General features: G+C 39.2%; 2 protein-coding genes across 3 annotated transcripts in view; one reads left to right on the top strand and one right to left on the bottom strand.

Moving 5' to 3' along the window:
* Positions 1 to 26,270, bottom strand: part of polr1d (RNA polymerase I and III subunit D) — a 50,573-nt gene that overhangs the window by 8,234 nt on the left and 16,069 nt on the right. Inside the window, exon 5 of one of the 2 annotated variants that reach the window (XM_061927776.2) lies at positions 20,368 to 22,342. The exons of the other annotated variant lie outside the window; for it this stretch is intronic. Within the exon in view, the coding sequence (XP_061783760.1) occupies positions 22,295 to 22,342 (48 nt within the window). The 3' untranslated portion in view covers positions 20,368 to 22,294. Of the gene's footprint in view, positions 1 to 20,367; positions 22,343 to 26,270 lie in introns of those variants that run through there. 2 annotated transcript variants of the gene reach the window in all.
* Positions 16,140 to 16,900, top strand: LOC133575114 (protein B4-like). The gene has a single exon (XM_061927591.2). It carries the CDS (start codon positions 16,208 to 16,210, stop codon positions 16,883 to 16,885), a length of 678 nt encoding a protein of 225 aa, XP_061783575.2. The 5' UTR covers positions 16,140 to 16,207; the 3' UTR covers positions 16,886 to 16,900.

The raw sequence follows: 26,270 nt of genomic DNA, 5'->3' as shown, positions 1-26,270 counted from the left end.
AAACATCTGAGGCTGTGTTGCTTAAGAATTCCCCCTAAAAGCAAAGAGTAGATCCTAGTAAAGATAAACGCTATTCCAAAAGAATCCTAGTCCTTACTTCTCCAACCCACAATGCATTGCCACCCAAAATGAAAGCCAACCAACACTGCTTCTTATATGAAAGTCAGCAATCACAGACATTGTGATAAAGCTGAGCCATTTTACCCTCGTAAATACCAAATTAAGTTGAAATGTTGAAAGTGCAAAAATTATTGGCACGACAATTAATATGAGGGAAGAAATAAAGCTATTACTATGTGACTACTGTGCAAGTGGGCATAGGTTTTCACACATTTTGTAGGATAACTTTAAAGTATAGCTTACTATTCATTTAACAGATATTTTCTTTTATGTGAAATATTATTTACAATCACACAGTCTTCATAAGATTATATTCTATGATTAAGTTTATCGATTTGAGGGTCCATTCTTTGTCCATTATCATCTGAATGCACATTTTTTTATCTAGCTTTTAGGATCAACCAATCAGAGCTTTTCAAATGATGACCCATACCTCACAAGAGAGTATCCAATCACAAGTTGTGAGTTGCGAGAGCAGGAAATGTCACACCAGAGCCATACCCGGCTCGCAGAGAAATCTGATATCTACAAACCCCGTTTCCATATGAGTTGGGAAATTGTGTTAGATGTAAATATAAACGGAATATAATGATTTAAAAATCATTTTCAACCCATATTCAGTTGAATATGCTATAAAGACAAGATATTTGATGTTCAAACTGATAAACTTTTTTTTTTTGCAAATAATCATTACCCCGCCTTCCGCCCGATTGTAGCTGAGATAGGCTCCAGCGCCCCCCGCGACCCCAAAGGGAATAAGCGGTAGAAAATGGATGGATGGATGGAATCATTAACTTTAGAATTTGATGCCAGCAACACGTGACAAACAAGTTGGGAAAGGTGGCAATAAATACTGATAAAGTTGAGTAATGCTCATCAAACACTTATTTGGAACATCCCACAGGTGAACAGGCAAATTGGGAACAGGTGGGTGCCATGATTGGGTATAAAAGTAGATTCCATGAAATGCTCAGTCATTCACAAACAAGGATGAGGCGAGGGTCACCACTTTGTCAACAAATGCGTGAGCAAATTGTTGAACAGTTTAAGAAAAACCTTTCTCAACCAGCTATTGCAAGAAATTTAGGGATTTCACCATCTACGGTCCGTAATATCATCAAAGGGTTCAGAGAATCTGGAGAAATCACTGCACGTAAGCAGCTAAGCCCGTGACCTTCGATCCCTCAGGCTGTACTGCATCAACAAGTGACATCAGTGTGTAAAGGATATCACCACATGGGCTCAGGAACACTTCAGAAACCCACTGTCAGTAACTACAATTGGTCGCTACAGCTGTAAGTGCAAGTTAAAACTCTCCTATGCAAGGCGACAACCGTTTATCAACAACACCCAGAAACACCGTCGGCTTCGCTGGGCCTGAGCTCATCTAAGATGGACTGATACAAAGTGGAAAAGTGTTCTGTGGTCTGACGAGTCCACATTTCAAATTGTTTTTGGAAACTGTGGACGTCGTGTCCTCCGGACCAAAGAGGAAAAGAACCATCCGGATTGTTATAGGCGCCAAGTTGAAAAGCCAGCATCTGTGATGGTATGGGGGTGTATTAGTGCCCAAGACATGGGTAACTTACACATCTGTGAAGGCGCCATTAATGCTGAAAGGTACATACAGGTTTTGGAGCAACATATGTTGCCATCCAAGCAACGCTACCATGGACGCCCCTGCTTATTTCAGCAAGACAATGCCAAGCCACGTGTTACATCAACGTGGCTTCATAGTAAAAGAGTGTGGGTACTAGACTGGCCTGCCTGTAGTCCAGACCTGTCTCCCATTGAAAATGTGTGGCGCATTATGAAGCCTAAAATACCACAACAGAGACCCCCGGACTGTTGAACAACTTAAGCTGTACATCAAGCAAGAATGGGAAAGAATTCCACCTGAGAAGCTTAAAAAATGTGTTTCCTCAGTTCCCAAACGTTTACTGAGTGTTGTTAAAAGGAAAGGCCATGTAACACAGTGGTGAACATGCCCTTTCCCAACTACTTTGGCACATGTTGCAGCCATGAAATTCTAAGTTAATTATTATTTGCAAAAAAAAAATAAAGTTTATGAGTTTGAACCTCAAATATCTTGTCTTTGTAGTGCATTCAATTGAATATGGGTTGAAAAGGATTTGTTTATATTTACATCTAACACAATTTCCCAACTCATATGGAAACAGGGTTTGTATTATAAGAGGTTTTCTTTTTAAAGTCAGACGAAGTAGGCAGGGGCGCCGCTAGGGATTTTGGGCCCCATGAAAATAATCTTTACAGGGCCCCCAACACAGTGTCATTATTTTTTCTGTATTATATTTTCATCATCATTAGGGGCCTCTCTGGGCCCCCCTCCATCATGGGCCCTCTAGAATCCGTCTCCTTTACCCCCCCTTTTCGGCGCCCCTGGAAGTAGGACATTACTTATGGCGTAGGTGTGAAATGCGCGGCCCGCCACTGGGAAGGGAGACTTTTCAGTACAGAATAAATTAATGTTTTAACAGATTCCACAATGGCAAAATGTCAATAACCTGGCCAAAGGAAAAGTGCAAAACATTTGTCTCGCAAAACAAAAATGAACAAGCTCCATCTTTACATGAATGGAACTCAATAAAAGTGAACGTATGTGCTTAGACTGTAATCCTATGCAACTTTTTTACCAGTATGTAAGCAGCATGGGATAATCGGTTTTGACACTTTCCCATCGCCTCCCTCCTCCCTGATTGGTTTGCTCACAGAGCTGTGCACTGGCATGTTAGCTAAAGCAAAAGAGAACGGCTATAAAATGTTAAAAAATAAATAAACAAAAGTGTCGGTATATGGAAGAAACATACTTTTATAAACAAAGCAGTAAACCGTGCATCAAACTACTGCGTTTATGGATTGCTAAGTTTTATTTTAAAGTGGATGGACTCTTTTTACATTCTGGTTGAGTTTACACTGTAAATACTCTCATGATCTCGTCCCAGGAGAGACCCTCTCTCCTGACGGCTTATTTTGCTCCCTGGTTTTGATGACCTGCCAAATCTTGCCTCTGATTGGCCTGCTGGAATATTTTGCCCCAACTTTAACCAATCGTAACTCATCCTATGTAAACCAACCAAGCATTGTGGATTTTCTCTGTATTTGTTTTGTTTCCCCCCATAGCATTTTAAGTCCATTTTCTCTCTTTGAGGAACGCTACTTTGCAACCCACAGGAATCTCTACTGGTTCAAAAAGGAGCTATTTACTGCAAATTGCACTAAGGTACTGTTTCTTCAGGTGCAAAATAATAACAGCAAATATATAAGCTATTCTAATGTGACTCTTACTTTGTTAGTGTAGACGGACGGGATTCATAACACACACCAATTTTATTGCGAAGCCGGAAGTGTGCACTTGGCTTTTCTAGCGCAGTGTTTTTCAACCACTGTGCCGCGGCACACTAGTGTGCCGTGAAATACAGTCTGGTGTGCCGTGGGAGATTATGTAATTTCACCTAATTGGGTTAAAAAAATATTTTGCAAACAAGTAATTATAATCCGTTGTTGAGTGTCTGTACTGTCTAGAGCTCGGCAGAGTAACCACGTTATACTCTTCCATATCAGTAGGTGGCAGCAGGTAGCTAATTGCTTTGTAGATGTCGGGAACACGTCGTGTCGTGATCACAATATGCAGACGACAGCGGGAAGCAGCGTGCAGGTAATAAGATATCTTATGCTTCAACCAAAAAGAAAAGACATTGAAGCTTAGGCATGGCTACGCAAAACGAAACTTAAACTGAACTGGCTGCAAAGTAAACAAAACACAAAATGCTGGACGACAGCAAAGACTTACAGTGTGTGGAGCAGAGACGGCGTCCACAAAGTACATCCGTACATGACATGACAATCAACAATGTCCCCACAAAGAAGGAAAGCGTCCGCACAACTTAAATAGTCTGGATTGCGAAAACTAAGCAGGTGTGGAGAATAGCGCTCAAGGAAGACATGAAACTTCAAAAAAACAGGAAAAAACACAAAAATAGGAGCGCAAGAGAAGGACTAAAACACTACCCACAGAAAAACACAAAACAACTCAAAATAAGTCACGGCGTGATGTGACAGTACACCTACTTTGAGACAAGAGCTATAGTGATGCATGCTTGGTTATGGTTTAAATTCATATCCAACAATTGCGAGAACAACTTTTTATTGTAAAATATCGGCTACTGATTTTCGTTTTTTAATGATTTCTGCTTGAGGTGTGCCTTAGGATTTTTTCAATGAAAAAAATGTGCCTTGGCTCAAAAAAGGTTGAAAAACACTGTTCTAGCGCATTTGACACTGCTCCGTGTGTAAAATGAGTATTATGCAAACAAATGGACCTCTCAAGTACAGCTGCCGTCCTTTCGTCAGCGGTGATCTTACAAGACTCTCAGTTACAAATATAATCTCTAAAAATAATAGTTTCAGTCAGACGTTTACGTTGCATGATCATAATGTAGTACGGTAGTATGACCCCATAAATCTATGCCAACTAAAGTTGCAATGGTTTCGCTTACTATTTGTATCTTTGTGGCCCACGGCGAAACGATTCCCAATGCAATGGGAGTCCCCCGCTTTCTCTGGTTTTGCAGATTGCAATTAGCAATTAGTAGATTGCACAGTACAGTACATATTCCGTACAATTGACCACTAAAAGGTTACACCCGAATAAGTTTTTCAACTTGTGGGATGTATATCGTTAAGACTTTGTTGGTACGATACAATTATCGATATTCCTTGTCAATACCAGTATTTATTGGCATTCTTATTGGTACTATGTATAAGTTGAGGAAATAACGGTGTGGGAAAAAAGCATTTTAATTAGCATTTATTTTAGCACAAATTGAACCATAACCCCTCCAACATAATGTACAGTAACATCTAAGAGCAGAGTACCGTATTTTTCGGACTATAAGTCGCAGTTTTTTTCATAGTTTGGCCGGGGGTGCGACTTATACTCAGGAGCGACTTATGTGGGAAATTATTAACACATTACCGTAAAATATCAAATAATATTATTTAGTTCATTCACGTAAGAGACTCGACGTATAAGATTTCATGGGATTTAGCGATTAGGAGTGACAGATTGTTTGGTAAACGTATAGCATGTTCTATATGTTATAGTTATTTGAATGACTCTTACCATAATATGTTACGTTAACATACCAGGCACGTTCTCAGTTGGTTATTTATGCGTCATATAACGTACACTTATTCAGCCTGTTGTTCACTATTCTTTATTTATTTTAAATTGCCTTTCAAATGTCTATTCTTGGTGTTGGGTTTTATCAAATAAATTCCCCCCCAAAAATGCAATTTATACTCCAGTGCGACTTATATATGCTGTTTCCTTCTTTGTTATGCATTTTCGGCAGGTGCGACTTATACTTCGGTGCGAATTAGACTCCGAAAAATACGGTAGTCTTTTATCAACACCTGTTTTTTTTTTTGTCTTAAACAAGTTAACTATGTGTGCATTGTGAGGTGAAATGCAGTTATATAATCTTTTTGTGAAGAGCACACTGATCCATCTCTGCTGCAAATAATATTTATGTAATGGCATGCATGTGCAAAACACATACCTTTTCCATGATATATCATATCAAATATATCATATAAATCAATACAATCAATTAGCATGTTATGTGGGTGTGCATTTTGTAACAATAGGAATCGTTATTTGTGTTTATGTTGCATACAGACGAATGTGAGTGACGTACCGGAAGCCACATTGAGTATTAACAGCTCCCAATGTATGTGTGTGTAGTAGTGTTGTCCCGATACCAATATTTTTGCACTTATTATTTCGATACTTTTCGGTACTTTTCTAAATAAAGGGGAGCACAAAAAATTGCATTATTGGCTTTATATTAACAAAAAAAATATTAAAGTACATTAAACATATGTTTCTTGTTAGTTTGTCCTTAAATAAAATAGTGAACATAGAAGACAACTTGTCTTTTATTAGTAAGTAAGCAAAGGCTCCTAATTTAGCTGTTGATGTATGCAGTAACATATTGTGTCATTTTCCATTCTATTATTTTGTCAAAATTATTGAGGACAAGTGGTAGAAAATGAATTATTAATCTACTTGTTCATTTACTGTTAATTATCTTTTAACATGTTCTATCTACACTTCTGTTCAAATGTAATAATCACTTAATCTTCTGTTGTTTGATACTTTACATTAGTTTTGGATGATACCACAAATGTGGGTATGACTAAAACAGTAAATAAACACAAGACATATATATACTCTATTAGCCACAACACAACCAGGCTTATATTTAATATGCCACAAATTAATCCCGCATAACAAACACCTCCCCCCTCCCGTCCATATAACCCGCCAATACAACTCAAACACCTGCACAACACACTCAATCCCACAGCCCAAAGTACCGTTCACCTCCCCAAAGTTCATACAGCACATATATTTCCCCAAAGTCCCCAAAGTTACGTACGTGACACGCACATAGCGGCACGCACGTACGGGCAAGCGATCAAATGTTTGGAAGCCGCAGCTGCATGCGTACTCACGGTACCGCGTGTGCGCATCCAACTCAAAGTCCTCCTGGAAAGAGTCTCTGTTGTCCCAGTTCTCCACAGGCCAATGGTAAAGCTTGACTGTCATCATCACTTAATCTTCTGTTGTTTGATACTTTACATTAGTTTTGGATGATACCACAAATGTGGGTACTTTTCAGAGGCGGTATAGTACTGAATATGATTCATTAGTATCGGGGTTTTTGATTGATTGATTGACACTTTTATTAGTAGGTTGCATAGTGAAGTACATATTCCGTACAATTGACCACTAAATGGTAACACCCGAATAAGTTTTTCAACTTGTTTAAGTCGGGGTCCACTTAAATTGATTCATGATACAGATATATACTATCATATATACTATCATCATAATACAGTCATCACACAAGATAATCATCACGGTGCATACATTGAATTATTTACATTATTTACTATACTATACTAATACCAGTATACCGTACAACTCTAGAGTGTAGTGTGTATTAAATAAATAAAAAGACTCAGTGATCAAGTGTAATGCTCGATCGTCCAGTTTGTATTTAAGAAACAAATTTACAAAATTACAAAAAACACATTTACGCCAAATGTGTTTTAATGACACCCAAATGCGCCGCAATGGCGTGACGTCAGACGACAACCAGAGACCTGCCATCTTGCTTCAAAGCAACTTTATGGATTATTATATTACCTCTTTTCGCTTTTTTCAGTGTATTAATATTGGCCTGTGGATTAATGGATTGCTAGGAGATTGGTTGATAAAACACGGTCGTGACTCGTCGTGAGTAAAGTGCGTTCACTTCAAACTGACACAGCGTGCATGACTTTGAGGAACTGTTGAGGAAATATTGTTATTTACAAATTCTTGTGTGGTGTTGCTTCTTTATTTGTCATTATTCCAAGTTGATTTGAATGTGTAGCAGCGGCAGCTGAACTGAATGTGACAACGTGTCATAATTACATCGGTCAGTTGGAACAAAAAATACCGACAGCAGTATCATTAGTCCAGAATCTTCATGGTCCTCATGGACCAAACTAATTAGGTACCAAAAATACCAGGACTCTGTATAGATCCCTCGTCAACATGACACTGCTTCCCCCATGCAGCAGTGTCATGTTGACGACATAATGCTTTGAGAATCGATATTGCTAAAAAAATTAAAGATAATCTATAATCGATCAAATATATTATTTGACCCAGCCCTACGGCAGATATTTATTGCTGATAAATTCATGGTGATTGTTGATGGTGTGTTTAAATGAGAAACAGCTTAAAGGCCTACTGAAATGCGATTTTCTTATTTAAACGGGGATAGCAGGTCCATTTTATGTGTCATACTTGATCATTTCGCGATATTGCCATATTTTTGCTGAAAGGATTTAGTAGAGAACATCGAAGATAAAGTTCGCAACTTTTGGTCGCTGATAAAAAAGCCTTGCCTGTACCGGAAGTAGCAGACGAGTAGCGTGACGTCACAGGTTGTGGAGCTCCTCACATCTGCACATTGTTTACAATCATGGCCACCACCAGCGAGAGCGATTCGGACCGAGAAAGCGACTATTTCCCCATTAATTTGAGCGAGGATGAAAGATTCGTGGATGAGGAAAGTGAAAGTGAAGGACTAGAGGGCAGTGGGAGCGATTCAGATAGGGAAGATGCTGTGAGAGACGGGTGGGACCTGATATTCAGCTGGGAATGACTAAAACAGTAAATAAACACAAGACATATATATACTCTATTAACCACAACACAACCAGGCTTATATTTAATATGCCACAAATTAATCCCGCATAACAAACACCTCCCCCCTCCCGTCCATATAACCCGCCAATACAACTCAAACACCTGCACAACACACTCAATCCCACAGCCCAAAGTACCGTTCACCTCCCCAAAGTTCATACAGCACATATATTTCCCCAAAGTCCCCAAAGTTACGTACGTGACACGCACATAGCGGCACGCACGTACGGGCAAGCGATCAAATGTTTGGAAGCCGCAGCTGCATGCGTACTCACGGTACCGCGTGTGCGCATCCAACTCAAAGTCCTCCTGGAAAGAGTCTCTGTTGTCCCAGTTCTCCACAGGCCAATGGTAAAGCTTGACTGTCATCTTCCGGGAATGTAAACAATGAAACACCGGCTGTGTTATCCGGCACAACAGTCAAGGGGTGCATTCTACGGCGGGGGTGCGTTATCCAGCACAACACCTGCCGCAATACACCGCTTCCCACCTACAGCTTTCTTCTTTGCTGTCTCCATTATTCATTGAACAAATTGCAAAAGATTCACCAACACAGATGTCCAGAATACTGTGGAATTTTGCGATGAAAACAGACGACTTAATAGCTGGCCACCATGCTGTCCCAAAATGTCCTCTACAATCCGTGACGTCACGCGCAGGCGTCATCATACCGAGACGTTTTCAGCAGAATATTTCGCGCGAAATTTAAAATTGCACTTTAGTAAGCTAACCCGGTCATATTGGCATGTGTTGCAATGTTAAGATTTCATCATTGATATATAAACTATCAGACTGCGTGGTCGATAGCAGTGGGTTTCAGTAGGCCTTTAAAGGCGATACCGTAGAAGTCCGCTCTCCAAGGTAAATATTGTACAATATCATAACATTACTTCATAAAACTACTGTAGTTTTTAGAAGTACATTATATGGTATTGTTTTTCCAATACAATACTTTTAACTTGAAAAAGTGTTGCTTCTAAAAATGCATGTTACATCTTAAAATGATGTTGTCTTGGGTGCCAAGTACCAATTCAATTGATTTTAATTCACTTCAATGGACTTCACTGTTTTTAAATCCTTTTAATAGACAACACTGTTTTTAACTCATGTCAATGGACGACACTGTTTCTCAATACGACATTTTCAAAGTAGAAGCTGCATCACAAAACCAATTAAACTGGTATCTCAAGGTACCACTGTACAGAGAGAAAAACAAGCTAAAGAAAGTTCACAATCTAATTTTAACTGCTCTTTAAACTCCCCGACCAATCATTCTGTGAAATTTGGTGTGTTTTAGATTATCATGAAAGAGCTGCTTCCTGCTGAGTGTTAATCTTGTGTGTTTGATGCTGAGAGGATCATTTATCATCTGCAGTGATTTAGCCTTCACATGCAGGTGAGTGATAGGATTTAGACAATAATGGTTTCAAGGCGCCAGCCCGTGCTTTATTTGGCGTCTTGACAACTGAACAGTATAGGGAATTTCCACTTGGTTGTCAACAACACGGCGCGTCATGATACATTGAAAACGGGTCAACCATGTGTGCCACTAGGACCAGAACATCATTTTATTATCACCATTTACAAGTACTGTATTTTTCGGACTATAAGTCGCAGTTTTTTTCATAGTTTGGCCGGGGGTGCGACTTATACTCAGGAGCGACTTATGTGTGAAATTATTAACACATTACCGTAAAATATCAAATAATATTATTTAGCTCATTCACGTAAGAGACTAGACGTATAAGATTTCATCGGATTTAGAGATTAGGAGTGACAGATTGTTTGGTAAACGTATAGCATGTTCTATATGTTATAGTTATTTGAATGACTCTTACCATAATATGTTACGTTAACATACCAGGCACGTTCTCAGTTGGTTATTTATGCATCATATAACGTACACTTATTCAGCCTGTTGTTCACTATTCTTTATTTATTTTAAATTGCCTTTCAAATGTCTATTCTTGGTGTTGGGTTTTATCAAATAAATTTCCCCAAAAAATGCGACTTATACTCCAGTGCGACTTATATATGTTTTTTTCCTTCTTTATTATGCATTTTCGGCAGGTGCGACTTATACTCCGGAGCGACTTATACTCCGAAAAATAGGGTACCGGTATTTTTTTGGTACCGGTTCCTAATTCGGTCAGTCAAGGGAGACTGTTTACATACTGGACAAATAACGGCTATCGGTGTTTTTTATCCAGCTAACCGTCGTAATTATGACATACGCGACCCACGTTTATGCATAAAAAAGACACGGGTATAGAATCTGATAATCAGCTTGGAATAATCACAAATATGGAAGCAACCCCTCCTCAAAAGTCCCACAAAGTCCCACACGCTAATTAGTAAGAGTTAGTGTCTGTTTGAAGTGAACACGTTTTACTCACGGGTCACGGCCGCACCTGCCGCGCTTCATCAACCGTCTTCTTACCGATCCAGTGATCCACAGGCCAATATTAATCCACTCAAAAAAGGGAAACATATAACTAACAAAATAATCCATAACGTTGCTCTGATGTCATTTCATCGTGCCGCATTTGCATGGCATCAAAACACACCTTGCTTAAATGCACAACCACCTGACATACTAATTGATTGTAATCATTTATATTATACATTGAGGATATGTCATGAAAGAGATCTGTGCTAGATTGCACCTTGCACTGCAAACACAGTTGACTTGTTTAAGACTTAAAAAGCAGGTGTTGATAAAATACTTACCTGCTGTGAAATGTTACGTGATGTTGGTGGTGTACAACAATGACGTGCGGTGAGGTTCGTGGCTGGTGAGGCACTGACTTCATCACAGTCAGATTTACAAACATGAACCCTAAAAAGTATCTTATTCACCATTTGATTGGCAGCAGTTAACGGGTTATGTTTAAAAGCTCATACCAGCATTCTTCCCTGCTTGGCACTCAGCATCAAGGGTTGGAATTGGGGGTTAAATCACCAAAAATTATTCCCGGGCGCGGCACCGCTGCTGGCCACTGCTCCCCTCACCTTCCAGGGGGTGAACAAGGGGATGGGTCAAATGCAGAGGACAAATTTCATTACACCTAGTGTGTGTGTGACAATCATTGGTACTTTAACTTAACTTTAACTTTACACATACAAACTGTAGCACACAAAAAAGCACATTTATTAAAAAAAAACGTTATTATGGTCTTACCTTTACTTATAAATGAAGTCCATGCGCCGCTGTTGTGCTGGATTAATGCACCCCCACCGTAGAATGCACCCCCTGACGGGAGTGTTATATCAACTAAAGCCCTCACTTAAACTTTCCACGTGCAAGATTGAATCTATTTAAAAAAGTGTAAGCGAGGGTTTATAAATGTTGCCTATACTGTATGAAACTACAAAATAACAAACACGGAGGCTCCAGTTTACACGAGGACCATTTTATTTACCTTCTTTCAAAAACCTCCGCTCCACTCCAACGTGTCATCACTTCCGCTCTTAACGCCTTCAAAATAAGAGCTCAAGGCATATACTGTATAACAGCGCATAACAGGAACTTAACATCACAAAGAGGAAAGCCCATAGAAATAGGATACAAAAGTTATTTAATAAGAAGCCAAAAAGTGCAAAAACAATTATGTTCGTGTTGGAGGAGTTGTGAATTAGGTACACCTGCAGTCTGCAAGTGTACCTAATGTTGTGGCCCTGCAGTCATTCACAACTCCTCCAACACGAACATTATTGGTTTTGCACTTTTTGGCTTCTTGTGAAATAACTTTTTTAAATAGATTCAATCTTGCACGTGGAAAGTTTAAGTGTGGGCTTTAGTTGATATAACCGTCAGGGGGTGAATTCTACGGCAGGGGTGCAGGAGGCGGGATTACTGCGAGCCTCAGCCAGTGCGTCTTTTGCAGCCGTTTTATGATCGCTCAGCACAAGAAATACGTTACACACATACAGTTGTTGACAAAATACACTGTACATTACATACCTCAGCTAACTAAACTATGGAAAAGTATAATATAGTTCATATAGCAATACGGTCTCACTGCACAGCAGGCCAGCAGTTAGCCGAGTCCGCAATCCATGGTGAGGCGCAACGCAGTGGCGTGCCTCAACTGGCTGCTGTTCACCGCACCGTCTCTTCTCAGTATTTGAACGGCAAATGTGAAAATTCAGCGATTTTGAATAAAAATAATCTAAAACTGGTGAAGTTAAATGGAAAATAACTTTATAGTATAATCACTGGATACATATAACAATCTAATTTTTTTTTTTTCTTTTTACATTTTTATTCTTTCCATGATGGCAGATGAGGCCCCGCCTCACCTGCCATCAAAAATATAGTAATAAAATATGACGTTTTTACATCTTTATTGAAACCAATTGCAAATGTACCGATGAATATTAACTACCTTTAACCACAACTTTTTTTATATCACGCCAATTTCATGCAGCTTTGCTAGTAGTATCCATGCCAAGTTGGCTGTGAAGAGGAATATCAACTTGTCGGCATTGAAGTTAAAGCCAGCAAACTGTTGGTACAGAAGTTGGACAAACATCTAGCTCTTGGAATTAAACGATAAACATTTTTTACGCCAATGTCAAACTGAATTTGCTCTTTTGGATACAGTTAGTCACCTTTTTTTTGTAAATACATATTTCATGGTGTAAAAAGTCTTGACTTTAACACTAACTTTTTGGTCCTCTCAGTAGATTGTTGCTGTATTTTTAATCATATCAAATCATAATTAATCATTGTGTTGTGTTACTCCATGATACATGATTTGTCTGGAAAGGCTTTTTTTTCATGTGTGATTAAAAAAATTGAATGTCCAATTCTTTCACGTCTGCCATACACTGGCAGTTTTTCAACACTACCCCAAAGCCCTGGTTCATTTGTCAAAGGGCATAAAACCATTTTGGATTCATATTTTGTTTGATCTTTTTTGCTCAAATCTCTTAATCAACTGTTTTTATAAATATTAACCATTCAAAGGCCTTTGGATCAAATCATGTCACAGTTGTCAATTAGTATAAACTTGCATAACATTAGTTTTTTTAATAATTCAAAACTGTGACTCTTGAGGTTCAAGCACACCTGTGAAGTGAAAACCATTTCAGGTAACTACCTCTTGAAGCTCATCGAGAGAATGCCAAGAGTGTGCAAAGCAGTAATCAGAGCAAATGGTGGCTATTTTGAAGAAACTAGAATATAAGACATGTTTTCAGTTATTTCACCTTTTTTTTGTTAAGTACATAACTCCACATTTGTTCATTCATAGTTGTGATGCCTTCAGTGACAATCTACAATGTAAATAGTCATATAAATAAAATAAAGCCATTGAATGAGAAGGTGTGTCCAAACTCTTTGCCTGTACTATATATACAAATACCTACATATGTATATACAAATACATATAAATATATATATATATATATATATATATATATATATACACACACACATATACTGTATATATATATATATATATATATATATATATATATATATATATATATATATATATATATATATATATATATATATATGTATTTGTTGGCATCCGTAAGTCCGGAAGACAATGCACGTATTCATATTGAACCGTTCGATACAATGGTCTCGGTTCGGTTTATCAACTTCTGACGATACGCTCTGTGCTGAAAGCTCAGTCTATCTGCGCTCGACTATGCAGCCTAAGCTACACCTCCCACTTTCATTCAGACCAAAACAAGCAGCTGAGACAGAAGCTACATGCAAAACTATAGCTTCTATAGCTCGTTGCAACATGACTAATGCCTCAACTATACCTGAAGTCAAAGATCCTCCACCATCATTCAGATCTGGGGTGTGGAACTCGTTCGTGTTAGGTATGACCCTGATGGCAAGCGTGTCGTGGACAAAAATACATCGGTATGTCGCAAGTGTCAAACAACGAAAAACTACAACAGTGGAAATACAACAAACATGACAACTCATTTACCAAACAAAGACAAGGAGCTACAACACACAGGTTACAAACTTTACCCGCAACATTTAGAGAGCCATTAGCACATGATTCAAAGAGGGCCAAAGAAATCGATCAACCTTTTCTAGGACTTTTTCCAAAAAAGGCAAGTTTGATATGGACAGATAGTTCTTCCAGTATTGTGGCATCAAGACTACTCTTCTTTAGGATGGGCTTAATGACAGCAGTTTTTAAGGCCTTTGGAAAGGTTCCAGTCTGAAATGAGATGTTAACTTGATGAGTGAATTGTGGTAACAAACTGCTCAGCACAGACTTTAGAAATCTAGTGGGTAACTCATCAAGGCAGCATGTTGATGGACTCAGACTGTGGATTTCTTCAACTGTTTAGTCAGTGATGGGAGTGTAATGTGCCAGCTCTAGTTGAATAGCTGGCTGCAGAGTAGCTATTTGTTTCCCAGGAATTATTGCATTTTTAATGCCTTGAACTTTATCACGAAAGCAAATTGCAAACTCACTGCACTTTGATGTAGAAATGAGTTCTGTTGAAAGTGAAATTGGAGGGTTTGTTAATCTGTTTACTGTTGCGAACAGGACACGAGAGTTGTTACTACAGTTTGTGATGAATTCAGAAAAATATTTTTCCCTTGTTCTACGCAAAAGTCTGGTGGCACACATTTACTTTTTCTTTGTAAATCACCTAATGAGCTTGGAGCTTTGATTTGTGCCATTGCCGTTCGGCTCTGCAGCATTCCCTTTTTTGGGCCCAGACCGAGTTTTCATTTCTTCATGGCGCATTTTGCCTACTTTTAGGCAAAAGTGTCATTATTGTGTCTTCAAAGTGTGCAGTTTTTTTTAAACTAAAATAGGGACTTTTGCTGAGGCTAGAACCAATTATTTATGTTTACATGGATTCTTATCGGGAACTCTGCATCACTATATGAACGTTTTGGTTGGCGAAAGCCAAATTCCCCCAAAAAGTGCAGTTACCCTTTGAGGACTTATATGTCTTGTTTGGCTTTAATGATAATTCAAATTGAATGTCCACTGAAGGGTTAAATAAACGTGATGTCTTTTATACCACTTTTGTGTCATTTTTATACATTACCCCCATTCTGTATTTCATTATTTTTTGCACCTAACGGAGATGCAAACCTATTTTTGTGTTACTATACCATTGCTAATCAACTGGCAGCCCAGGGGGTCAAATCCAAATCTGCCCCGTGAATGACTCCCATATTGTCCCCCAAGATCTAAACTTTCTACCGCTTGTCCCTTTTGGGGTGGAGGTGGGCAGGGGGGCATATCCAGCTGCACTCGGGTGGAAGACAAGGTACACCCTGAACAAATCGCTACCTCATCACAGGGCCAACACAGATGGACAGACAACAGTCACACCAATAAGGCCAATTTAATGTACCCGGAGAGAAAATACAAACCCCACACAGAAAGACACCAGTGTTAATTGTTCCATCATGCTGCAGGGACAAACATTTTTGCAGCAAATTCCTAAAAACGCCAGAGTGCTACTGTTGTATAGAGGAACTTGAACTACTTTAAAAAGATTGGCGGATCGTTGCGTTGACATTTTATTATAGCTAGCAAACATTAAACACTGGGTTTCAAACTTGTGATTTAAGTAACTGAGGCGTGCGTTCCTCGAGGCACCCATTTAAGTCCTCTACTTTTTGGCAGAAATACACGTTTGCCGTAATGTGATTTGTATAACAAAAGTGTTGCTGTAGCTTGTTTACTTTAGATGCGGTTACAGTTGTAGTCATTTACTCAACTAGAAGGCTTCAGTCGAGCCATTTTAACGTCTTTCTTCAACTTAATTCCTCCCGCCCCCACGCATAAAATGTCTCCTAAAAAGAATTTAACCGTTGTTGAAGCGAAAGCTTCTTCCAGCGACGCGCCGGTGCTTGGAAAAAAGGGTCCTGTAGCTTTACGCGTTAAGTCCGCACATCCTGCAACCAACTTAATGGTGAGAGAGGCGATAAAAACACTGGACTCCAGAAATGGGGTTTCGTTACAGGCCATCCACAACTTCATCAAGCTCAACTACCCGTCCACGGACAGCGTCCGGCGCAATTACTTTGTCCGCAGAGCCATCAAGAAAGGTCTGGAAACGGGCGAGTTGGTGAGGCCGGCCAACGCCGTCGTCACTGTAGGCGCAAAGGGCAGATTTCGGCTCGCACCAAAGGCCAAAGAGGTCAAAGGTAAAAAAGAAAATGAGGATCCAAATGTGCAAGAAACCCCAAAGGAGGAAAACAAGAAGACAAAAACTGCTAATGGCGCTGCAAAGAAATCTGATGCTGCAAATGAACCAAAGAAAGAGGAGGTAAAGGTTCCCGAAAAGTCGAAAGATGACGTGCCTCTGTCCTCAAAAGTGGCGCCAGCCAAGAAGCCCAAATCTAACAAAGCTAAAGACGAAGATGAAGAGGTTGTGTCTGGCAAGACCAAAGCTAAGCTCAAGGGGGCCAAGTTGAAGGAAGCCAAGGAGCCCAAGAACACCAAGGAGCATAAGCTTAAGTAAAAGAGACCAAGGTGTCAAAGGGTAAAGCTGCTGAACAGTTCAAGGACCCTGCACTAGAAGCCCCTGCTAAACGAGTGAGAAAAACTTTTTGAATGTTCTTCTAAATTTGTATTTATTTTTTTCAATAAAATTGTAACTTTTATAGCTCTTATTGAACTTGGACACAATCTTCTACACCTATTTTTTCAACAGTAATAAGTGCTTAAATAGTATTATTGTCATATTGTCTTTATGCCGGAATTTTGACAGATTTTTAGAGCTATACACTCCACTTGTTCGATGTAGTCAAACTTGTGCACAGACAGGAAATGCTGTCTTAAGCACTAAATTCTAAAACTAATACCAGGCAGTGCAAAAATTGACAAGTTTGCCTACGCACTAAGCAGAAAAATGTTATCTGCTTTCTGCATTGTGTATGATCACGGAATCTGCAAAATTTGAGATTTGTATTCAAGAAAATTGTAATTTTCAATTAAAATTGTAATAAAGAAAAGTTTTTTCATCATAAAAAAAAACAAAAAAAAAAACGACTTTAGTTATACTAGTAGTGTTCCTCAAGATTCTTTCTAGGTCCTCTTTTTTTTCATCATAACGGCCATTCAGTTTAGTTACTAAGAAGGCTCAGCAGCGGCTACACTTCCTGAGTGTCCTAAAGAAGTACAACCTGGACTCCAACCTGCTGCTGACCTTCTACCGCTCAGCCATTGAGAGCATGCTGACATACTGCATCACAGCATGGTACGGCAGCTGCACCGCTGCAGACATGGAGAGGCTCCAGAGAGTGATAAAGGCAGCACAACGGATCATCGGCTGCCCTCTCGCCTCCCTGATAGACATTCACACCTCCCGCTGCCTCAGCAGAGCTACCAACATTATCAAGGACAGCTCCCACCCTGGCTTTGCCCTGTTTGACCTGCTGCCCTCAGGAAGGCGCTACAGGGTCATCAGGTCTAAGACAGTGTTTTCCCTAAAGCCATAACCACCGTGAACTCTCATATGCACTGATTTTATAGTTTAGCACCTCTCTGTGTGCAATTTTTACTTTCCACTGAATGCTTCTGTATATATGTATCAGTGACGTGCGGTCACTAGAGGCAGGTGAGGCGGGGCCTCACCTGCCATCATGGAAAGAAAAAAAATGTAAAAAGAAAAACAATTAATTAAATTGTTATATGTATTCAGTGATTATACTATAAAGTTATTTTCCATTTAACTTCACAAGTTTTAGATTATTTTTATTCAAAATCGCTGAATTTTCACATTTGCCGTTCAAATACTGAGAAGAGACGGTGCGGTGATCAGAAGCCAGTTGAGGCACGTCACTCAGTTGTGCCTCAACATGGATTGCGGACTCGGCTAACTGCTGGCCTGCTGTGCAGTGAGACCATATTGCTATATGAATTATATTATACATTTCCATAGTTTAGTTAGCTGAGGTATATAATGTACAGTGTATTTTGTCAACAACTGTATGTGTGTAACGTATTTCTTGTGCTGAGCAATCATAAAACTGCTGCGAAGACGCACTGTGTGAGGCTCGCAGTAATCCCGCCTCCTGGTGCCGGTTAATGCACCCCCGCCGCAGAATGCACCCCCCAACGGGAGCGCCACACCAACCAAAGCCCAAACCCAAACCCTCCACGTGCAAGACCGAATCCACCCAAAAAAAGTCACTTAACAAGAAGCCAAAAAGTGCAAAAACAACAATGCTCGCGCAGGAGGAGCCGTGAACGACTGCAGGGACACAACATTAGGTACACCTGCAGACTGCAGCACGGATTTCATATTTCATTCATTCACAACTCTTCCAAAACGAACACCACTGTTCCCGCACTTATAAGTAAAGGTAAGACCATAATAACGTTTTTTTAATTAAATGTGCTTTTTTGTGTGCTACAGTTTGTATGTGTAAAGTTAAAGTTAAGTTAAAGTACCAATGATTGTCACACACACACACACACACTAGGTGTGGTGAAATTTGTCCTCTGCATTTGACCCATCCCTTGTTCACCCCCTGGAAGGTGAAGGGAGCAGTGGGCAGCAGCGGCGCCGCGTCCGGGAATAATTTTTGGTGATTTAACCCCCAATTCCAACCCTTGATGCTGAGTGCCAAGCAGGGAAAAATGCTGGTATGAGCTTTTAAACATAACCCGTTAACTGCTGCCAATCAAATGGTGAATAAGATACTCTTTAGGGTTCATATGTTTGTAAATCTGACTGTGATGAAGTCAGTGCCTCACCAGCCATCAACCTCACCGCACGTCACTGATATGTATATAGTATAATATTTATTTTCTGCAAACAACACATTGAACATAAATCGTTCTCAGGACTGGACTGTGAACCTTACCTCCTTTTGCACTATTTTTATTTTTATTTTCTTCCTGTTTTGCATATTTTGTAGACTGTCGCATTGATACTGGAGTTGTTTTTAATCTCATTGTACCTGTGTATAGTGACAATAAAAGGCATTCTATTCTATTATTAAAAAAAACAACTATATTTTTGCAGCAGATTCTTAAAAAACACTGTGTGCTGTCATAGAGATGATCTTTGACTAGCTTTTTTCCAGAAGGTCCTTAAAAACAGCAGAACACTCCTGTAACTCTAATAATAATAATACCAAAATCAAATGTCTCCTGTAGAGGGTGCTGATTCTGCAGAATACACTAAATAAGTCTTATAGTGAAGAGAGATGTTAAATCTACCTGCACTACACAGTTCTACTTAATTTTCTTTGAAGTACTTCTTAAACTTGTCTTTAAGAAGCTGCAAAAGTCTTTTTAAAAATGCAGATTTCCCACTACATCTATGAAAGTCTCGCTATATAAAACGTTTTTGAGGTGTAGAACAGTAGATCGGTTGCTGGTTGGGTACTAAACAGGGGACCTCATTGCAGCCCACTTGCTAAATCCAGCTTTGGCTCCACTACTAAAGGATGTCCATACTCATTGTGGCTTGTGCATGTCAAGTCTGTCAAGGCAAATCGGCTCAACACATGGCAACATTGCACAGCCAAGCAGAAAACACGCAAGAAAACTGTTACAGTACACGAACAAAAAAAAGGATGAAGAATTCCTAGTCCTCACTGAAAAATACCTAATAAGTGGTCACGATTGTTCCTAAGTCCGACTGTACACATGCACGCACCAATGCCTTTACATGTGACTGACAGAAAGGTATAATTAACACCAAGTAACCCTATCATTTACACTTCACTCACCTCTTGCTTTTTCTTTCTCCGACTTGGCGGCACAGTACAAAATACCTCACACCACATTCTTCTGCTAATTACTCCCGCTTAACGTCCCAAGTTTCCTTCAGATGTCAAACACATCTTCAAAAGACAGATGCAAACAATTTGGTGCTCCCAGGGTCCCTCAAAAAGCGCGACACACTAGCACTTATAACAATAAATATCATCTAATATGTCTGAATATTAGGGGAGTAGGAGGAGGAAAAATGAGTTGACAATGAACAGATGTTTTCTTAAGTTTAATGTCATGTTTTTGCGCCACATGCCAACAATTCAACAAGTATGAAAGGGTCAAATGGAATACAAAAAAAATCTTACAAACGAAGAGCCTGTACAAAAGTTTAAATGTGCCACGACTTATGTACAAACCCCGTTTCCATATGAGTTGGGAAATTGTGTTAGATGTAAATATAAACGGAATACAATGATTTGAAAATCAATTTCAACCCGTATTCAGTTGAATATGCTACAAAGACAACATATTTGATGTTCAAACTGATAAACTTTTTTTTTTTTTGCAAATATTCATTAACTTTACAATTTGATGCCAGCAACACGTGACAAAGAAGTTGGGAAAGGTGGCAATAAATACTGATAAAGTTGAGGAATGCTCATCAAACATTTATTTGCAACATCCCACAGGTGAACAGGCAAATTGGGAACAGGTGGGTGCCATGATTGGGTATAAAAGTAGATTCCATGAAATGCTCAGTCATTCACAAACAAGAATGGGGCGAGGGTCACCACTTTGTCAACAAATGCGTGAGCAAATTGTTGAACAGTTTAAGAAAAACCTTTCTCAACCAGCTATTGCAAGGAATTTAGGGATTTCACCATCTACGGTCCGTAATATCAAAAGGTTCAGAGAATCTGGAGAAATCACTGCATGTAAACAGCTAAGTCCGTGACCTTCGATCCCTCAGGCTGTACTGCATCAACAAGCGATATCAGTGTGTAAAGGATATCACCACATGGGCTCAGGAACACTTCAGAAACCCACTGTCAGTAACTACAGTTGGTCGCTACATCTGTAAGTGCAAGTTAAAACTCTCTTACGCAAGGCGAAAACACTCAGAAACGCCGTCGGCTTCGCTGGGCCTGAGCTCATCTAAGGTAGACTGATACAAAGTGGAAAAGTGTTCTGTGGTCTGACGAGTCCACATTTCAAATTGTTTTTGGAAACTTTGGACGTCGTGTCCTCCGGACCAAAGAGGAAAAGAACCATCCGGATTGTTATAGGCGCAAAGTTGAAAAGCCAGCATCTGTGATGGTATGGGGGTGTATTAGTGCCCAAGACATGGGTAACTTACACATCTGTGAAGGCGCCATTAATACTGAAAGGTACATACAGGTTTTGGAGCAACATATGTTGCCATCCAAGCAACGTTACCATGGACGCCCCTGCTTATTTCAGCAAGACAATGCCAAGCCATGTGTTACATCAACGTGGCTTCATAGTAAAAGAGTGCGGGTACTAGACTGGCCTGCCTGTAGTCCAGACCTGTCTCCCTTTGAAAATGTGTGGCGCATTAAGAAGCCTAAAATACCACAACGGAGACCCCCGGACTATTGAACAACTTAAGCTGTACATCAAGCAAGAATGGGAAAGAATTCCACCTGAGAAGCTTAAAAAATGTGTCTCCTCAGTTCCCAAACGTTTACTGAGTGTTGTTAAAAGCAAAGACCATGTAACACAGTGGTGAACATGCCCTTTCCCAACTACTTTGGCACGTGTTGCAGCCATGAAATACTAAGTTAATTATTATTTGCAAAAAAAAATAAAGTTTATGAGTTTGAACATCAAATATCTTGTCTTTGTAGTGCATTCAATTGAATATGGGTTGAAAAGGATTTGCAAATCATTGTATTCCGTTTATATTTACATCTAACAATTCCATATGAGTTTCCCAACTCATATGGAAACGGGGTTTGTAAAACACATTCTCCTGAGGGCCAGCATCTTCTGCAGCAGACATTGTTGTTGGTCTTTTGTCAAAGTTACACATTTTGGAAAAAAAAAAATAGAATTGTTATGCATGTCCACTGCAGAGGACACTGGTTCTCAGGGGGTTTGATGTATAAAACAATATAAATAAGATATTGTATATACAAAGGAAAATATGACAAAGTAATTTTGCATGATGGATCTTCAGTCACTCCATGGGTTGCTCCTGTTTCTCTTGGATCTCGTTTACTTTTGCCTTTAGTGGGGGAAAAAAAAAAAACACTTTAGTAGTGACATGGAATTAAAACTGACAGGTTATTTCCCCTAATTGAGATAGACAGAATCGCGTGTGTCCAAAGTCAGTATATTTTCATTTATTCGTGATATTTTGTTACAATTCCATTAGGACGGCCAAAGAAAGACTTGGCGTCGCTTTATAATGGTACTACTGTCTATGTAGCTTGTCGTTTTAATTTCACACAGTAAATGACATACTGTAGTACCTATGATTCATAACCTCATATGACTTGATGGCACATTATATCTGTTCATCAATATCCTCCTGAAAGCAATTTGTTTTTGGTCTATTTCTTTTGTCAGACTTACATATTTTTGAAAAAATTGCCCTACAATTAGGGATGGGTACCTTTCACATTTCAATAGTTAGAATACCAATTCTTAATACCTGGGAATCGATACCTGTACTTAACGGGGCCCATTTCTTAGTTTGTGTGTGTGGATTCATGTGTTAATAACTGTCAATTTGTTTAACAATAAAATACATTTTATTCTATATAACTGTGCTGCCCATTTGTTGCAATTCCTAGATGTTAAATACCAGTAGTTTATAGGCTACGGTGAGTTTCCTAGTCAGCAGTTGTCTTTGTGATTACGCTGAATCTAGGCTTTTGTTCACCCTAAAAAGTGTTTACATTGAAAGTTTTGTACATGTACACACCAGCTGTTTGATTGTAATGTGTATCTTAGTTGTAGGTTTGATTGTCAAATTTGGAGGTGTTGAAATCACCTTGTAAAATTGTTAATGCTATTCAGATTCAAAGTAAAGTGGAGCCTTACTGTAAATCAAGTGTTTTCTATCAGGCATACTTGCTTTGTTGGCATGAAAAATGGTAACATTGCCTAGATAAAGGCAGTTTGGCTGATTCCGCCCCGAGTGCTAATTCAGTGCTTGTCAACCCACCAAATGTTTGAGCCGGCTGAGTCTGGTAATACAGACCAAATTTGGCCGTTGCTTATAAAAGTACCCTCCCGAGCTTTTATATATTTTCACAAAATGACTCTCAGGAAAATACGCTGATATATCAAACGTACAATGATGTATACATTATCATTATGCCCCATTAATGTCGCAAGCTTAATGCTAACATACAATGGACCAGCTACAATTGACAGGTTAATGAAAATGATCAGGGCCAATCACAAATATATAGACAAACTGTCATTCACACTCACATTCATACTTATGGACAATTTAGAGGGTCAAATGAAACTAACATGCGTATTATGCTAATTATGGCCAATCGTGCATAAATAATATAGAATATATATGTGTTAATGAACGAGGACGAACAGGCAACGCTTTATCTATTTGTGGCTGTCTAAATGTATTTGTAGTGGGCCGCCACAAAATATAAATGTATAAATGTCCCTTAATTTTGCCGCTGATTTATGGTGATTGTGTTCCTATATGCGTTTACTTCAGTCTTTGAAGCCAATGCAACACTGACACCATTTCTGTAAGTTCCTAAGAGTGCTTTATATCCGGCACAACTGTCTAGAGTCTGAAGACACTTCTATATTTCATTTGTGTCCCTGCCTCACTGTAAGATGTACGATATCTTTGAGCTTTGATGGCCAAATTGTACAGTTGCACAGGTGTCAAAACAACATACACATTGTACAAAACGTACTGTTTCATTAGGTAACTAATAAAACAGCAATATGTTTTATTAACAACTTGATTAAGCAAATTGTTAAAGGCCTACTGAAATGCGATTTTCTTATTTAAACGGGGATAGCAGGTCCATTCTATGTGTCATACTTGATCATTTCGCGATAGTGACATATTTTTGCTGAAAGGATTTAGTAGAGAACATCGACGATAAAGTTCGCAACTTTTGGTCGCTGATAAAAAAGCCTTGCCTGTACCGGAAGTAGCAGACGAGTAGCGTGACGTCACAGGTTGTGGAGCTCCTCACATCTGCACATTGTTTACAATCATGGCCACCAGCAGCGAGAGCAATTCGGACCGAGAAAGCGACTATTTCCCCATTAATTTGAGCAAAGATGAAAGATTTGTGGATGAGGAAATTTAGAGTGAAGGACTAGAGGGCAGTGGGAGCGATTCAGATAGGGAAGATACTGATATTCAGCTGGGAATGACTAAAACAGTAAATAAACACAAGACATATATATACTCTATTAGCCAGAACACAACCAGGCTTATGTTTAATATGCCACAAATTAATACCGCATAACAAACACCCCCCCCCGTCCATATAACCCGCCAATACAACTCAAACACCTGCACAACACACTCAATCCCACAGCCCAAAGTACCGTTCACCTCCCCAAAGTTCATACAGCACATTTCCCCAAAGTCCCCAAAGTTACGTACGTGACATGCACATAGCGGCACGGACGTACGGGCAAGCGATCAAATGTTTGGAAGCCGCAGCTGCATGTGTACTCACGGTACCGTGTCTGCGTATCCAACTGAAAGTCCTCCTGGTAAGAGTCTCTGTTGTCCGAGTTCTCCACAGGCCAATGGTAAAGCTTGGCTGTCATCTTCCGGGAATGTAAACAATGAAACACCGGCTGTGTTATCCGGCACACCAGTCAAGGGGTGCATTCTACGGCAGGGGGTGCGTTATCCAGCACAACACCTGCCGCTATACACCGCTTCCCACCTACAGCTTTCTTCTTTGCTGTCTCCATTGTTCATTTAACAAATTGCAAAATATTCACCAACACAGATGTCCAGAATACTGTGGAATTTTGCGATGAAAACAGACGACTTAATAGCTGGCCACCATGCTGTCCCAAAATGTCCTCTACAATCCGTGACGTCACGCGCAGACGTCATCATACCGAGACGTTTTCAGCAGGATATTTCGCGCAAAATTTAAAATTGCACTTTAGTAAGCTAACCCGGCCGTATTGGCATGTGTTGCAATGTTAAGATTTCATCATTAATATATAAACTATCAGACTGCGTGGTCGGTAGTAGTGGGTTTCAGTAGGCCTTTAATGTTTTCTGTATAACAAAATTATTTGTAAAGATGAAAATATAGTAATGAAGTACAGTACTTTAATGCAATGCTGTGACTATTCCAGCATCATGAAATTACTCTTGACAACTGGAAAAACATCAAAGTATTTATTTCAATAAAGCCACCCAAACTCTCATGCACATATTCTCACGTTATGGCTCTATCTTAAAACATGATGTTCCAAAAGCCTGACGTGACCAGCTGTTGAACAGAGCAAATTAAAGCATACTTTCTTAATGCCGGGACATGTGGTCAGTCGGCACGTGATGTTTCTAACAAAACTGATATGTGTAATAAAGGAACACAGCGTTTGTGGGATTTTGTCGGATGCAAAAATGTTGCTTTACCGCTTTGAATGAAATTAAATGAATGTGTCTGCCAATATGGAGGATTATATAGCTAAGATCAAATACTTCTCTAAATGAAACTTTGAGAACATATGACTGTGATATATGTTAAGGAGTATAATATGATTTAATGGAGGATAGACAGTGCTGCTACAGACACAAATACAAAAAGTAAGAAAAACTCCAAATATTGTACTTATTTTATGAAAGCAACTGGGACCCAAAAATTATTTAGAAACGACTTGATCAAATACTTTTTCATCCCCTTTATCATATCGTAATATCATTATCAATGTATTATATAGTTTTTATGGAAGTGAATTGCTGTCTTCTTGTTCTTGTTATATTAATATGCAAACCTGTATTAAAAATTATTACAGCATATTGATTTAAGTAAAAAATAAATAAAAATAAAAAATAACTATAAATAAGATCTATGCCTCACTTGATATAACTCTCACTGCATGTCACTGGAAAAATTGTGTAAGAGTATCGACATTTCAGCAACCATTTTTTAAAGGACAATGCTATAGAACTTACACTA

This window comes from Nerophis lumbriciformis, linkage group LG35, assembly GCF_033978685.3.
Source record: "Nerophis lumbriciformis linkage group LG35, RoL_Nlum_v2.1, whole genome shotgun sequence".
In the NCBI taxonomy this organism is placed as follows: Eukaryota; Metazoa; Chordata; class Actinopteri; order Syngnathiformes; family Syngnathidae; genus Nerophis; species Nerophis lumbriciformis.
The sequence above is the reverse complement of the archived record's forward strand: the minus strand, read 5'-3'. Positions and strand labels throughout refer to the sequence as shown.

Bases quoted from the DNA above. Each gene is read 5' to 3' on its own strand.
- LOC133575114 (XM_061927591.2), top strand. From the start codon at position 16,208: ATGTCTCCTAAAAAGAATTTAACCGTTGTTGAAGCGAAAGCTTCTTCC.